The sequence below is a fragment of the Nannobrachium achirus genome (genome assembly GCF_963921795.1).
Source record: "Nannobrachium achirus genome assembly, chromosome: 16".
NCBI lineage: Eukaryota > Metazoa > Chordata > Actinopteri > Myctophiformes > Myctophidae > Nannobrachium > Nannobrachium achirus.
Genome location: NC_137823.1, coordinates 43,727,341 through 43,745,173, shown reverse-complemented (window position 1 = coordinate 43,745,173; position 17,833 = coordinate 43,727,341). Strand labels below are relative to the sequence as shown.

The 17,833-nt window shown below is 40.6% G+C and overlaps 2 protein-coding genes across 2 annotated transcripts; one reads left to right on the top strand and one right to left on the bottom strand.

The window, feature by feature from the left end:
* The first annotated feature begins 595 nt into the window (after positions 1-595).
* LOC308301378 (uncharacterized protein) lies at positions 596-9,392 on the top strand. The gene is made up of 7 exons (XM_080745346.1): positions 596-703; positions 2,306-2,384; positions 4,476-4,640; positions 4,840-4,901; positions 5,262-5,348; positions 5,969-6,061; positions 6,372-9,392. Exons 1-7 carry the CDS (start codon positions 701-703, stop codon positions 6,420-6,422), a joined length of 540 nt encoding a protein of 179 aa, XP_080601472.1. The 5' UTR covers positions 596-700; the 3' UTR covers positions 6,423-9,392.
* A 2,025-nt stretch (positions 9,393-11,417) lies between these two features.
* rd3 (retinal degeneration 3, GUCY2D regulator) lies at positions 11,418-17,453 on the bottom strand (the record flags this gene model as incomplete). Its single annotated transcript, XM_080744954.1, has 2 exons — positions 11,418-11,787; positions 17,161-17,453. 2 exons carry the CDS (start codon positions 17,451-17,453, stop codon positions 11,418-11,420), a joined length of 663 nt encoding a protein of 220 aa, XP_080601080.1.
* Between the last annotated feature and the right edge of the window lie 380 nt (positions 17,454-17,833).

The following is a 17,833-nucleotide window of genomic DNA, read 5'->3' as shown; positions in this document are numbered from 1 at the left end:
CACACACACACACACACACACAGGTTTGCAATTGCTACTTTGTGGGGACATTACACATAGTCTACTATCTTTGTGGGGACATTCCATTCATTTTGAACCCTAACCCTAACCCTTAACCTAACCCCTAAAAACCTTGTGGGGACCTATTAATAAGTACCCACAAGGTATTGTGCAAGGATTGTACTATCTTTGTGGGAACATGAGTAGTAATTCCCTGTCCACACTCCACACACACACACACACACACACACACACACACACACACACACACACACACACACACACACACACGCGCGCACACACACACACACACACACACGCGCACACACACACACACACACACACACACACACACACACACACACACACACACACACACACACACACACACACACACACACACACACACACACACAGGCCTACAGTAATGTTGTCACTGCCAGTGCCTGTACGTGATTCTTCAAAACAATATCGATTTGTTTTTGTTCATTTAAACTTATTATGTGTTTTCACCAGGTATTCATTCCACCAACAGGAGGCGCCATTGGTCCCTTTGCTTGAACTGGGACAGAAACAATCACGATGCATTATGGGAAACAAAATGTCTCCGGACAGTGCTACTAGCTAGCGAGAATTTTGTTTTACACATTGTTGCCGTTTAATCGTATCGTTCCGTCTTGCGTCGCGTCCAGCTTCCATCATGGTGAGTCACAGCAACACAAAAACAAAACGTGTGTCTCCTTTCTGTAAACCAGAAACCAGTTTAAAACCCGCGTTAACGTTGTTTAGTGTAGCTCACTGTGGCTAACGTTAGCATGCTAACTGTAACTGGTGGTATTTATGGTCCGAAGGAAACACCACGACCACGAGTTTGTTGTTTTTATTCCTTCGCTGAAGTGTTGCTTAATTCATATTGTGTTAAATATGTAGCTATATAATAAATGAGCCGTGTGTCCACGACGTGTTGCACTGTGTGTTGACTGGTAACGAACTTACTCCCTCCACACATAAGGTGACGTGAACCTGTTGTTGTTTTGATTGAGTGATTGATTGATTGATCATGTGCGCTTTTTTTGGTTGGGACTCTTAGCACTGGTCACTTCTTGACACTGACTGACTTTTTGGACACTTTTTTTGGCTCTGCACTTTTTACGTTTTTTAAGCTAAGCATTATTATTATTGTCTTGGTGCAGACACTTTACTGTATGTATATATGTGTATATTTTTTGGCACTGCGTTCAGTGCGTTGATAAGTAATTCCTTATGTTTGAATGAATGGACCATTGTAAGTTCTTTGAGTTTGCAATATGCTTAGAAAAGTGCTTTAAAATTGCAATCCATTATAGAAACTTTGGGTACTACTATTCTTTTGTTGTGTTGTGTCTTTTTCTACTGATCTCGACACTTTATTTGTATATTTTTTTAAACTTATAGTTGCTCTGTCTCTGTATGGTTGTTTCTCCTGTATTGTTGATTCTTATAGTTGATCTTTCTCTGTATGGTTGCTTCTCCTGTATTGTTGATTCTTCATACACTTGTTTGATTTTTTGTCGCTCGGCTGTACACAACAGTCCTTTTTCTTTTCGTCGTGTAACTTGTAATCTTAATTGCTGTGTGGCTCTGGGTGACTGAATTTCCCCCTTGGGATAATAAAGGTATCTATAAAGGTATCTATCATTATTTATTGGGCATTTGAGCCACGTACCACCTTTTGGCCTCTCAGACGCACAACTTAGAAGATTTTGTCATCGCTGGATAGGATTTTGTCCACAATTCCATGCTGTGTTGGATGTGATGCCACCATAGGAGAGAAAACAGGCAAAACGTTGATCAAAATAACAATTCTTCTACCTTCTTTATTATTTTGAAGACCTCTTGTAAATTAAGTACCGGTAATGCAGACATGCTTAATAATTTAACTCTTGAGAGAGTTAAAGATTATCAGCTACACTTAAAAATGTAACATAAGTGTGAAACCATAGACATATTCAATAATGGCTATGTAGGTATTTGGATTATTAAGTATTGAGGTACAGTATGACATTTTTATCGCACAGCCCCAGACAGTTAAGATATACGTGTTAAATTGAGCTGTAATTAAAAGCTTACCTATCATTTTATAATGGACGATGTACTTTTCGGGCAAGTGGGCATGACCTTTGGGCAAGTAGAACATGACCTGTACTTGCCCGACGGCAAGTGCCTCTGAGACCTTAGTGTCAATCCCTGATGTGGTCGTTGTGACTGAGAGCAGGGCATACATAAATAATACAGTAAATGTTTTCTTGTGTCTTTTTCATTCCAGTCAGCTAAAGTGGATTCCAAAGTTCGAAGTGAATCCACCAGTTCCAGAACGGACGACAGGAGGAGATCAAGGAGTTCAGGTCTGAACACTAGAACAAAGGACCCCCAATGAAAACAAGCCATAGAGCTTTCTTGGGTTTAAATCCCATTAGTAGACCTTTTATCTGAACTGTACTGTCTTGTCTTGTGCTGCTTTTCCTATGCAAACGGCTGATAAAGTATTCAATCGAAATCAATCAACTGCTCACTCAGTGTTCAGTTAAAGGGGAAATATTCCAGACCCCCCCCCCCCCCTAAATGTCCATGTTTCCGTAAATGTTCCTACCTGGTTTGGTGGATTTCTGTTATTATTGCTCCTCATCAGAGTTTTGACGACCACTCCTCACAGCTAAAATGGGGCTGGTGAGACTCCAAAGTTCCTTTTTTGTTATGAATCGTGTATTTATAGTTCCCTGAGACCACCCAAAGTCTTGTTAGTCCACTACATATTGACCCAGATGAGAAACGGGCTGAAAACAACGACGCAGTTTCCAAAGCGAGATTCTAGCGTATTGCGATATTTCCGTTTACTATGCTTTTAATACAACTTATGTAGCGCAAAGAAGGCTTTGTCCTGGAGTTATTACAGCCAGTATATACACAAGGCTTTGTGGTTAAATGAAAAAAAAAAAAAAATAGCATCAAAAGAATATAATCTAGTTAGTCTGTTGATCGCTTGAATCCAGTTGTATGAATGAGAAGAATAGAAGCTTACTACGCTAGAAACATACATAGTTGCACATGGCAGATATGACACATAACCTAAATATACAAAGAAATGACAAAAGAACTTTATACTTCAAAAAGAATATTGCTAGTGACAATCTACAAGTTCACAATGCTCACTACAATCTACAAGTTCACAATGCTCACTACAATCTACAAGTTCACAATGATCACAACTCAGACTCAGTTACTCCCTCACGTATCCCAGAGGGTCCTTGACTCCCGGACCTTATTTCGAGCACCACAAAAATAATATAAATGGGAACAATACTGTATGAAAATGATTTAATTTTTGTTTATCAACAATAATAATAATAAAGGCCAAAACCAGAATCGTTAAACTCCTAATGGGCCCAACCCTACTTATGGTAGCCTGGCGGAGTCATACTGCGTTCACTCACTCATTCCTTCCACAGTATAACGTCTGGCCTTCGGACTATTGGCAGCTTGAAAAGTGGGCGGGAGTACTTGCCTTGACAGACAGACTCCTCTAACCAATCAGCGTAGCATCTCAGCGTAGCATCTCTCAGCCAGTCGGAAGAACGGCAAACAAACACGTCTTTTTGGCCGATGAACTCCGCTAGCGCATCCCCCGTGTTCCTTTTTAATTGTTGTAATTGATTACAACTCCGAAATAACTGCACTTATTGCTTGTTTTATCGTTAGAGCGTTAACTGTTACACTTGTTGCAACGCGAGGGCAGCCATTGTTGTTTTGAAAATGCTGCAGCATGCATACGTCACCGTCTACACATGGACCAATCAGGGAAAGCTTTTCACTTGTTGTCAGGAAAGACTACGTTTGTTGTGCGGAAGCAGTCACTGATTGGCCCCGATCAGAGAATAATCAGTATACTCGCTGCCAATCCCTGGAAGTCCAGACGTTATACTGTGGAAGGAATGAGTGAGTGGACGCAGTATGACGTCGGGCTCCGCCAGGCTATACTTATGGGTCCATTTGGTTCTCAGATCGGCAGTAACTCCACAAAAATGAATACATCGAGTTTCACTTGAGGGAGCTCTGGTGCTGCATTGGTAAAGTAGCTGCCCACCACGCGGAGTATGTGGGTTCGAATCCACCGCGGTGCCTCCGGCTTTGTTGAGCATCTATATACGAACGCTATTGGCCTGTGTGCGGGGGAGGGAAGCTGGGCGAGGAGGGTGATATTTGTCACTACGTACAACTATGGGCTGGGCAGGAGGAGTCGGATGAAGGCCTTACGGTGTCCACCCGGTGGAGGCTCCTCACTGGCAGGTGAGCCAGTGGGATACAACAGCAGTGTGTGGGGAGGAATCAATTGTCATCAACAACAAAGTTTCACTTGAGGGATTGCACATAATCTTTCTTTATAGCAAACAAAGTAACAAAAGTAATACGTTGATAAGTTCGGTTTTTGTTGATCTCAGGGTCCACAGACAAAAGGAAACGGAAACGCAGCCGTAGTCGATCTTCATCCTCTTCTTCCAGCTCGTCGTCTTCTTCTTCATCATCATCATCCTCGTCCTCTTCTTCATCACATTCATCCCAGTCATCCAGCAGCAGTCGGAGTAGCTCCAGCAGCAGCAGCCGTGGTGAGTGTGTGTGTGTGTGTGTGTGAGTGAGAGAGAGAGAGAGAGAGGTGAGAGAAGGGGACGACATATGTAATAATATAATGTGAAATTCTAAACATCAGAATTAATTGAAAATGTTACATTCTTTTATTAATTGTTTTGATCAAGGTTATTATGGAAATGTAGAATGATTCGATGTTTGTTTCTGTGTCCATGATAGATTCCACCAGTAAATCCAGAAAACATTCAAAGAAAAGAAAAAAAGAGAAGCAACACAAAAAGGTATTTCCACCCCACTGGATGTCATCTGGACCCACGTTAAGTCTGAAAAGTTCTTCTGAAAGGACCAGCAATACATTACACTGGTTCGTGGTTCTCGACCCTATCAGGCCGTGACCTGTTTCGTCAGTGAAACAAGGTAGTCAACGAACATTTTTCGTCATAGTTTTAGTCGACAAAATTAACTGAGATTGGTTGAGATGGATGGAGTCCAGTGGAATCCAAACAAACTATGTTATGCTCTGTAAAATGATCAGCAGTTAATGTCATGTATACGGCGAGTTGTCAGTAAGCTGAACATGCCAGACCTGCAGACCACACATGTAACTAACAGATGTACTTGTTTTGTTTTCTGGGGACCAGAAAGGGAAGAAGGAGAAGAAACATAAGAGAAAGAAGGACAAGAAAATGAAAGTAGAGGAAACCACTGGACCTGTAAAGATCTCCAAGGTAGAAGACCTTGCATGCTTGCATTCATCTGCTGTACACCAACAGTACTAGTGTAAATACCTGCATTGATAGTGTCAGATTTAACTGTTACGGCCCATCCAAATAGGAATCACATTTTGACCAGCAAAAAAACACATAGAAACGGATCTTTGTGTATCAGATATGAACCACACTCCTAGTTGGGTTGAAATGTGATTCACATCTGATTTCTACAGATGTGTCTCAGTCTGGATATTTTAATACTGAAGCCTGATTTATGCTTCCTCTATGACAGTATCAGAAGCATTACTCCCTAAATCAACCTCATAAATGAACTAAAACAAGCACTCTGTAAACCAATACCAAACAAGGAATGCACTGCCTTTTTGTTTTCTTGACAATGTGGTTGGTGTGCACACTCTTGGATTACCTAAACGGAGCAATGGATAAAGTACTGTTAAGAGGGTGGTTGTTTGGAGGAGCAAAATAATTGACATGTATTGAACATTGATGATTTTTCTGAGGATTTAAACCACACCATGGGACATGTGGTCAGGGTCTCATGAATCCATCCATATAACCAAAAAAACAAAACAAAAAAGTCTTCTAGCCTTCACTGAGATGTGTTTTGTGTCCTCCAGTACTTGAAAGACAGAAAGAGAGCTGGGAAGTACAGCATGATCTCGGGAAAGAAGATCAAGATGAAAGTGAAGAAGTCAAAGAAAGACAAACAGGTAAAAACTGTTAAGCCTCATTTATACTTGTTTGCACGGCAGTGTCATGCACTGGAAGTAGCATATCTGTAAGCTTACACTTTGTGAGCGTGTAGATTGGACGATGTGGACTACACCAAACCTGTTTGACCTCAGTATCAATAATGTGACATTATTTTGGGGAAAAGAAAGAAATTGGAGATGGCTGTTACTGAACTCAAGCAATGATTATTATCAGAATATAGTGCTTAAAACCTTTTTAACATTTTTGACCAAAAATATCACTTCCCCTACTTTAATAAGTTTGTCTTTTTCTTTTTGTCCTCCTCAGGAAGAGAAGAATCGCGCTGAGCTTCTGGAGTTCCTCAACTCCACGTTATGATGAAGACCGCGTGAACAGACCGCAGGTGAGAGCTTCCAGCCTGGACGAGCCAGGTTCTCCTCTACAGACCTCAGGAAAACAACATGGTCGTCCAGGAAAATGACTGTGAACGGGTTTAAAGACAGCAGGAACATCAAACCTGAGTTACACTTAAAGTCGCGCGCGGGTATCGCACAGCGGAAATGGCAAATCTACACACTTGCAACGCGACTTAGATCCGCTATTTCTGCTGAAAGTTCACCGCAGAATGGGGATTCTGCGCATAGGGCAGCAACAACGTCTCTTCACTTGGTATCTGTCTTTGGCCACATGTGGGCCTTCACATCCAGGTGTTGAGGTTTCTTTTGTTGCCTCTGTATATAGCTCTTTTTTTCTTTCTTTTTTTTTAACAGAATGGGGTTGCTAGCCCCATGTCAAACCACTGGCCTTTACTGGCCATTGGGGGGCGGTAGTGGAGTTGGTTTGTTAGTCCTCTCCTCCAGGTAATGGATTACAGACTCCACCACTGGAGCCCAGACAGGCTTAAGGTTGTGTACAAGTTGCCCTGGCACATCAAGCCCAGCCAACTGCCATTACCGTGTTGTTGTCTAGCAATTTACCACTACTGGCAACACGAGACGTTAAAACAAAGCAGCATCTAGTCTATAATGTTCCACAGAGGCCAAGAATGGTTTGTTGAGTCTGTTGATGCCATGTCTTGCAAAAGCACCTACTATCTCCTTTCAGAGAAGTAAGTGTATTTGGAATCACTTAGTTTGGACTCATAAACAGTCCTCCAATTACCACCCCCACCAAAACCCTGCATAGTGGTTTGCCATGGATGGTGCGTGACACCTACGCACAGCTAAGTATAACTCGGGCTTAAGGATTACAGCATACATTGTCCCAAAGAGGCAAAACAAAAGAAACCAACAACAAGCTTCCAGAATCCAGGAACCAAGGACTGGTATCTGTTGGTAGTAAAGTATGTTTTTAACCTGCGTTCAGACTGCTAGCCACCCCAGAGCGAAGCTACTGTACAAATTACCCATTTTGAGCTACCTGTAGCTGCAGTATATGAATGTATACAATACATACATACACATATACTGTATATCTGTTCAGACTGCTCGCAACCACAGAGAAAAGCTGCTATACAAATGTGTGTGTGTGTGTATGTGTGTGGGTGTGTGTACACAATACTACACATCACATATGCATATATATTAAATCAACACCAGCTAACAAAATATTAAAGCAACATCACGCATTAAACCAAGACCATATTCAATGCATACCAGGTAACAATAGATTCAATCAATACAAGGTAACAACAAACTGTTTGTCCATACTGCATACGTCTATATACCGGTAGTCTCTGTTGGGTGGAAACCTTGTATGTCCAAAATCGTTACTTATTTAGTCACAAGCTCTTGTTAATACCTTTTCATTGATTAAATATTTATAAAACCCATAGACAGACTTAGCTTTCAAATTGTAAATGGCAAATCTACAAGCTCCACTTCTTCTCCTGATACAGGACATCCTCTGAGAACAGTAGCTCAGTTTTATTTTGTTAGTTTTTTTATTTTATTTTTTTATGTTTACTGGTTTTATTTTTATTATATATTTTTTATGTTTACTGGTTTAAGTACAGTGACAAAAACTTCAAATATTTATTCAAAAATTACAAAAATGTGATGTTGCTATATACTGTACATGGCAACAACTACCCCAAAAGGGGTTCCTGTCTTGAAAGGTAAAAACCCTAAAAGGGATTCCAGTCCTAAATGGGTTCATCGATATTTTACGTGTATGTATGTATTTGCCCCCAAAATGTCTTTAAATGGCAAAGTGAGCTTGTAGATCGGCTATTTTTGCATTTTACCTTCAGAATAGGAATGCTAGTAGGTATAGAGAGAGATGGAGATACAGGGATTCTACCCACCAGCAACAAAAGTGTGTGTGTGTGTGTGTGTGTGTGTGTGTGTGTGTGTGTGTGTGTGTGTGTGTGTGTGTGTGTGTGTGTGTGTGTGTGTGAGAGAAAGCAATTAGCTTTTTCTTTGATGCAATCCTGGTCAGCATTTGTCAAAACTACCGGTATGTCATGTTTGTAAAAAACGAAACAATCGCTGGTAACTTGGCTTCTGAAGTTGCTCGTGATCTGAGCGCATGGTTAATCCTGTGGTTCCTCCACACTCACTGTATGCAAGTTATGTATATATACCTGTATAGAATTATCCATTTGATTTTATTCTTATTACTTGCCACCATAGTCAAGAGTGCTCCTGTGTTTTGTTTGTTGCAAATCTTCAGGTTTGCACACTTAAATGTTTGGTTGTAGTCACTGCAAGTGAAAAAGTTCCTTCAGTAAATATTGTACAACAGTAATAATGTCAGAATCTGGTCTTGTTAAATGTCCTTGGATTCTTGCTTGGTTCAGATTGAAGCAACGCGTTGTGAGCCTGCCTTGTGCTCTGCTACGGGGTTGCCTCACCTCTGCTTTTGATATCACCCCAGTGGGGATGTGTGTTATCTATCCCTGCTTCTAGTCAGAATTAACTAAATGCATTTCCTTTTGGGAAATGTTGACTGATAATATCAACATTTTACACATTTTAGCCACATTAATGTGGCTAACCTGATGTCTCTATTTTGGGCAATTCTTTTTTTCTCTTGCAGGCCTAAAGTGGTTACAAAAATGTGCCCCTTTTCTTTTTTTTGTGCAAATCGAACCCTGACTAATGTCTCAGTCAAGTAGTGAATGTCTAAAGTAAACAAAATGAATTAATGTTAATTTCTATCAATTGTGATTTCCGCTCTGAATAGCCTTTCAGTATCTGACCCCTAATTATTTTGAACATCACAAACTAACAATGATTCTTTCAAATCAGCAATGGGCTTTATTTGGATAAGAATGTACTCTACTGTTGTATATTGTTGCATTTTGATATGTGGAAAACAAGAGTCACAAAACTGCAATAAATTGCTGGAAAAATTCCATGATACTATACAAATGTAGAATCTCGAGGTTGCAGTTCTTTCAGTTAATATATCATCACGTTGTTGCAATATCTCCATGACCTTTCACGATGAATAAGTTCTTGCTTCTTATGGAAATGGGCAGAATGATTCACATTTCAGCACTACATAATTACCATCCTTGAGAAAATGTGAAAGCTTTACAGTATGAAAGGCAGACAAGAAGGCATTTCCACTATAATAAAATTAGTAAAGCAAAACCATTAAAGGAGTAGTTCACCCCAAAATGACTTTTTTTCTATTGATTACTCATGCCATGGAGAGTAGAGTTCAATAATATTTTTTGGTTTTTGTCACATTCCTAAGACAAAAATTGGATTTGAGTAAATGTACCCCCATCGATTCCGGATGGTGACCCGTTTCAAAACGGGTCACCATCCGAAATGAATGGGGATACATTTATTGTTATCACATTTATGTCTTAGGAATGTGACAAAAACCAAAAAATATTATTGAACTCTACTCTCCATGGCATGAGTAATCAATAGAAAAAAAGTCATTTTGGGGGTGAACTACTCCTTTAATATACAGACATCAGGTATGATAGTCTGTCAGGTGGAAACTTCATTATGTCCAAAACGTACTTTAAAGGATTTGAAATCAGGAAGATCTAAGTAGGGCGATTTTTTTTTTTCCTTTTTTTGTTGTAAATTAATGCCCTACTTGATCATAATAGAGCATCATGGCGGAAGTGGTTTACTGGTGCCACTTAAAAATCTTCATTAATCTTCCCCATAGACCTTTACAAAAATATTTATAACAATTATGTTAAGCCTAGAACCAAGCCATCCAGGATGGCAGTGAATCATCATGTTCTTTTCATAGAAACAAAGGTGGTATGGTCATGATTCACTGCGTCACGCTGAAGCATCCAGATCCTTTGCTTGCTTGTAGAAGATGTTTTTGAATCTGAATCCTGAAATGTAACAGTTTTCCACCCGACAGACAATGCTTCATTGTACATCAATGGCAAAAACAGCAACATCGATAGCGAAAACAGCAGATTTACAAGTGTCACATTGTGAGCTTGTAGATCTGTTTTCGCTGAATGTTCACCTATTTTCTCCTATTAGGCCTATGACATCATGCCCAGAATAGGAACACTTAGGGTGCGTTATGTGGTTAAGAAACACACTTTTGTAAAAAGTACAGAAACATGTTGTTTGTTAAAGGTGGTGCCATAGTACTGTACTTTCCTGTTTTGTATGTGTCTATGAAGTTAGCATTACTCTGTCAAAAGGCCCAATTGAAATACACCGCTTAATGACATCATACAATCATGCCCTCCCCTTTTATACCATACAGCAACACGTGGGTGCAGCCCACAGCTGGGTCACAACCCACCTGAAAATATACTTGATGAACAGGTGGGTGTGGCCACATAAAAACATGATTCTAACACTTTCTGTACACTATTTGAAAAAAATCTTCCTCCAAGTATTATCATAATACCGTATGATCATGTTTGTGGGAGGGGATCACAGCAATGTCTTAAATGCGGGCATTCTGTTTTCTTCGTCTCAAGTATCAATCAAACCTCTGGACGACAGGTCTAAGCTTGAGTTATACTCCTGAATTAGCCTAGTAGGCCTATCTACAAGCTGGGTCTCCCAAGTCTTTTCTGCACCACCTTTTTAATGCAATTCAATACAGTACAATTCAGTGCAATTCAATACACAGTCAATTCAAGTCTCAAGGAATCACTGATGAAATAGCCTATAAGAGATTTATTTATGTATTTACTTTTCCCTTTTTTAAGTCAAGTCCAAAGTCACAGAAATTGTGACGCTATAGTTGAGATGTATCTAAAGCACAATACATGCTCCTTCCTACGTCCGAACTCTTTTTCGAAAAGGGAGGTGAAATACAATAACTACGTCATTCAGAACTGTCCGAAACTTAAGAGAAAAAAGCCGGGAGACCGTCTGAAATGGAAGCTTTTTCCCGACGTGGGAATGGAGCATGTATTGAACCTTAAGTCACTGGAGTGAACTCCTCGCCTCTGCTGCTGAGTCCTTTGTATCTAAAGTCCGGGACGCTCCACATCCTCTGAGGCTGAGCTCTCTCCACGTCCTCCGAAACGGTCTTGAGGTCGCCCGCTGGCGACACCCCATCCGCCGCCTCCGAGGTCAGGCCCGCCGTGCTTCCGAACGGGTTGATCCGGACCCGGGACCTGAAGGTGGTGAGGGACATGCTGGCGGAGCGCCGGTTGTTCCACTGGCGGGCCAGTCGCTGCGCACTCTCTTCCTCTTTCAAGCGGTCCAGGGCCTCCACGAGGACGGAGCGGAACAGACCCGACACTTCGTGGACCTCCGGTTCGTTGGCCACCATCACCTCCCGGAAACTGGACGGAGCAAGAGAAACAAGGTGACGTGACGTCGGGCAATTCATGGGTTGCATTTGTAGTCCTACACACGGCACGCCATGTTGAGGACCAACACAGGTGTTATGAGTGGCGTAGAACATTAGTTCTGTGCCAATCAGACAAATAGAAACACCTGTGTTGGTCCTCAACATGGCCATTTAGGACTACAAATGCAACCCATGAATAGCAACATGGGTCCATGTGGCAATTACGTCCTCAATCAATCAAAAGGATAGATGGATAGAATACTTTACTTAGTTCTCACTCTTTCAAGATCTTCAACATTATTTAAAAACTAGAAATACTGTTCCTTCGAAACAGTGTGGGCTCGCTTCCAACCCAACAAATAGGATACTTTAAGGTACTGTAAGGTACAGTAACTTACAGTATTGTACTGTACCTTACTATACTGTACTGCACCTTACTGTACTGTACTGTACTGTACTGTACTGTAACTTACTGTACTTTACTGTACTCTACTGTACTGTACCTTACTGTACTTTACTGTACTCTACTGTAACTTACTGTACTTTACTGTACTCTACTGTACCTTACTGTACTGTACTGTACTTTACTGTACTCTACTGTACCTTACTGTACTGTACTGTACCTTACTGTACTATACTATACTGTACTCTACTGTACCGTACTGTACCTTACTGTACTGTACTCTACTGTACCTTACTATACTGTACTTTACTGTACTCTACTGTACTTTACTGTACTCTACTGTACTTTACTGTACTCCACTGTACCTTACTGTACTTTATTCTACTTTACTGTACTTTATTGTACTTTACTGTACTCTACTGTACTTTACTGTACTCTACTGTACCTTACTGTATTGTTTTGTACTTTACTGTACCTTACTGTACTTTACTGTACTCTACTGTAACTTACTGTACTTTACTGTACTCTACTGTACTGTACCTTACTGTACTTTACTGTACTCTACTGTACCTTACTGTACTGTACTTTACTGTACTCTACTGTACCTTACTGTACTGTACCTTACTGTACTATACTATACTGTACTCTACTGTACCGTACTGTACCTTACTGTACTGTACTCTACTGTACCTTACTATACTGTACTTTACTGTACTCTACTGTACTTTACTGTACTCCACTGTACCTTACTGTACTTTATTGTACTTTACTGTACTTTATTGTACTTTACTGTACCTTACTGTACTTTACTGTACTCTACTGAACCTTACTGTACTTTTACTGTACTCTACTGAACCTTACTGTACATATTCTATGTGTTCTAGAGGTGTATATTGAGTGCATATACTGTAGGTTAACAATCCCAGATCACATCTGTCCTCCACTATGTCTATAACCAAGGCGTTCTTCTATGTGGCCACTCCAGACTGAGGAGTGGAGCATGACTTTTATTGTGTTTGTGGATCTGATTTGAAAATGCATTGGTTGTGATATCTCCCTGAAAACCAACAACAACCACTAATACGGCTGATTGTCCCTGCGGGTTCTAGGATATATACTGTAAATCCCATTGCCCGGGATCCTAAAACCTTATTCTTTTTAAGTAACATTTCTAAAACACTACAAAACATGTCTCAAAGACAAATACAAGCAAACGTCTCCACAGTAACACAGTAACAGTTGTGTGTGTGTGTGTGTGTGTGTGTGTGTGTGTGTGTGTGTGTGTGTGTGTGTGTGTGTGTGTGTGTGTGTGTGTGTGTGTGTGTGTGTGTGTGTGTGTGTGCGTGCGTGCGTGCGTGCGTGCGTGCGTGTGCACATTGTAGATCAACTTCATAGCAGTATTAAGTGGTCCATCTATGTTTTTTATTAATAATAAAATCTGCAAAGTAACAAGTAACTGAGGCTGTCAAATGCTGTATTTATAGTAGAGTATATGTAACAAAAATGGAAAGTAGAGTAAAAGTACCTCAAAATTGTACTGTAGGTACAAGTACTTGTATATACTTGAGTAAATGTACTTGGTTACTTTGCAGCACCACAGAACAGCCAATGACAGACAGGCCTTTAATCACAGCTGTCTCAATCAGTAGAGTGGAGAGGGACATTTATAGATATTTGTAGTTTTAACTCAGAATATATACATCACAAAGCTTAGATATTTGGATCAAATCAGAGAGCAGACCTGTGTGAACGCAATGATATAGATAGCATATCTGAAGTGTGAACACTGCAGCCACAGCGCCTTAACATAAACATGGGTCTATTATCCTTCTCTCCACTCTGTCCCCACTCACTAAACCCATTGGAAATGCATTGGGTGCTTAAAGTTAAACATTTTTATTTTTTATATTTATACTACAAAACATTTCAAAACCAAGAATACAAGCACACCTGTCCTCAGTAAGCTGAACACATAAAAATTTGAATGGTGTTGAAAGGTGTAAGCGTTTAAGAGATGAAGCGCGCCAAAGTTTTGAGGAGATACTGACTGATAGATAAACTAGAAATACTGTTCCTTCGAAACAGTGTGGGCTCGCTTCCAACCCAACAAATAGGATACTTTAAGGTACTGTAAGGTACAGTACCTTACAGTATTGTACTGTACCTTACTATACTGTACTGCACCTTACTGTACTGTACTGTACTGTACTGTACTGTACTGTAACTTACTGTACTTTACTGTACTCTACTGTACTGTACTTTACTGTATTCTACTGTAACTTACTGTACTTTACTGTACTCTACTGTACCTTACTGTACTGTACTCTACTGTACCTTACTGTACTGTACTGTACCTTACTGTACTATACTATACTGTACTCTACTGTACCGTACTGTACCTTACTGTACTGTACTCTACTGTACCTTACTATACTGTACTTTACTGTACTCTACTGTACTTTACTGTACTCCACTGTACCTTACTGTACTTTATTCTACTTTACTGTACTTTATTGTACTTTACTGTACTCTACTGTACCTTACTGTACTGTATTGTACTTTACTGTACCTTACTGTACTGTACTCTACTGTACCTTTCTGTACTGTACCTTTCTGTACCTTACTGTACTTTACTGTACTCTACTGAACCTTACTGTACTTTTACTGTACTCTACTGAACCTTACTGTACTGTACATATTCTATGTGTTCTAGATCTACATTTTTGATTCTGTGTTTGGGAACCAGCAACTGTCAAATGGACTCCAACTGTAGTGGAGTATATTGAGTGCATATACTGTAGGCTAACAATCCCAGATCACATCTGTCCTCCACTATGTCTATAACCAAGGCGTTCTTCTATGTGGCCACTCCAGACTGAGGAGTGGAGCATGGCTTTTATTGTGTTTGTGGATCTGACTTGGAAATGCATTGGTTTTGATATCTCCCTGACAACCAACAACAACCACTAATATGGCTGACTGTCCCTGCGGGCTCTAGGATATATGGCTATGGGATTTACATCCCATCGCCCGGACTTGATTCTTGATCACAGCTGTGTAATCAGTAGAGTGGAGAGGGACATTTATTTATAGTTTTAACTATAACTATAGTTTTATACATCACACAGCTTAGACATTTGGATCAAATCAGAGAGCAGACCTGTGTGAACGCAATGATATAGATAGCATATCTGAAGTGTGAACACTGCAGCCACAGCGCCTTAACATAAACATGGGTCTATTATCCTTCTCTCCACTCTGTCCCCACTCACTAAACCCATTGGAAATGCATTGGGTGCTTAAAGTTAAACATTTTTATTTTTTTATATTTATACTACAAAACATTTCAAAACCAAAAGTACAAGCACACGTGTCCTCAGTAAGCTGAACACATAAAAATTTGAATGGTGTTGAAAGGTGTAAGCGTTTAAGAGATGAAGCGCGCCAAAGTTTTGAGGAGATACTGACTGACTGATAGATAAATAAATAAATAATGAAGATAACATACGTGTGCTCGCCTTCCAGGCGAGCCCACAATAATGAAGATAACATACGTGTGCTCGCCTTCCAGGCGAGCCCACAATAATCAAATGTACAAGTGACGCGCTGTGACCTTGTAAATCTGCTATTTTTGAATAGCCAACACAAAAATCTACAAAGGACACAGATTTTCCCGGTTTTAATCGGTTAACATTTTTAAATCTTAATCTGGCCAACAATATCATGGATGTGTTGTAAATACAAAAATGTAAAGTGTCTCAGTTTATCCCACTCTCCCCTACCTAAAATTGTACTCGAGTACAAGTACTGGGTTACTTTCCACCGCTACATAATTACACTCGTCAGCCACAGGGCCAGCTGCAACAACAGTAAGAGGTTCTCCTGGTAACCAATTATTGTGCCTTCTAACATGAAGTGGCGCTGCTGACTCCTTAACAAGCTTTTAAATAGACGGTTGCTCTGGAAGCCATGTTTGTTTGTTTTGCTGATTGAATTTGCCCACTTGACCTTCAATTTGTCTTTTTCTCGTCTTTCTTTTTTCATTTTTCTTTTTGAGAACCAATAACCGACTTAATCTTGTCTATGGAAGTTAATCGATTAATTGAGAAGCACACACACACACACACACACACACACACACACACACACACACACTTCGATATACACTCTTATTATACTTTGATATACAATGGTGGTGTGGTATACACAAATAGCCGCCAAAAAGTTCTCAAGGTGTCGTAGATCTGCTATTTTCACTATTTTAAAATAATCGTTTGAAATAATGGTGACATTGATTTGAAGTCATATATCACCCAGCCCTACAACAGATAATGTGCTTCACAACCAGTTCATAGCGACAACTATACGAAACCATTACACATTAGCTTTTAGCTCATCACCACAAGTCTAATCAGTTTCATCTGTCAAATGATAACAAGACACCTGCCACAACACGTCATCCATCACCTTGATCTCCTGGGCAGAAGCTGTGAAACCAGCTGGTCTTTTTAATATCACAGACCAACTTCACTTAATGTGGTCCGTAGACGCTTAGTATAATGACTAGTATTCAAATTATATTGTCTTTTTTATGTCCAATGTATTTGTATTTAAGTTCATAAAGTTAACATAAGTATAACTAAATGCCTTTGAAATAAAATAAAATAAACTTTCTGGATTCCAATTGCAAAAATAGCCGATCTACAAGCTCAAAATGCGTTTAGAGCTTGTAGATCTGCTACTTTTGTGTGACATAGAATGATGAAGCAGGGCATTCATTTACAAAAAAAGTTCAAATACGGAGATAAGAGGTTTCTGCCCGACAGTACATGCAATGTGGCCCTCTGGGGTGAGTGTGGAAATATAGTGGCCCAAAGCTGCCTACCCCTGATTTACATAGTACTTATATGGCCACCCATTTACCATGAGTTTAGGATGTCCCCCCCCCCCCTGTTCTCTTACCTCAGAATGACCAGTCCACAGTAAGACGGAGGCACCTTGGCACACAGCTCCTCCAGTGCCATTCTCTCGCCGGCGCTGATGCTGTAGGCGTTGCTGCGTGGCGTGTTGGCCAGCCAGCTGTAGTCCACGCCCGTCTTGAGGCGCCGGTACTCGCTCTCCCTCTCACGGTGCTGCCGCTCGGCCTCCTTCTGCTGCCAGCTGAGCTCCAGCATCAGCGTGTCGGTCACCACGTCGGCCGGGTCCCGCCGGCCGCTGCGGCAGTACGGCTCGCCCCAGCTGAACCAGGACGCCATGCCCTTCTGAAGACACCAACGCCGCGCCGCGCCGTGCTGAAAGACACCAGAGGGCCCAAGAAGTCATCCCTTGGCAATGACTGTATGTACAGTAATGTAACCAGCTCAGTGGCCTTGTGGTTAACTTAGAGCAGACGTTCTAAAACCTTTTTGTGCCAAGGACCACCAAATTGATATATATTTGGCTGCGGATGCGGCTAACCTTAATCTGAAAAGGTTGTGTGACAGAGATCCCCCACCTTCCCAGAAGAGAAGATATATGAAGAAGAAAAATCGTAATCAAAATCATTACAAAATCTTTCAACACATTTTTGATATATTTTTTTCAAGTATTTAAAAAAATAGCTGATGTAGGGCCTACAAGCTCGCAGTTTGGCATG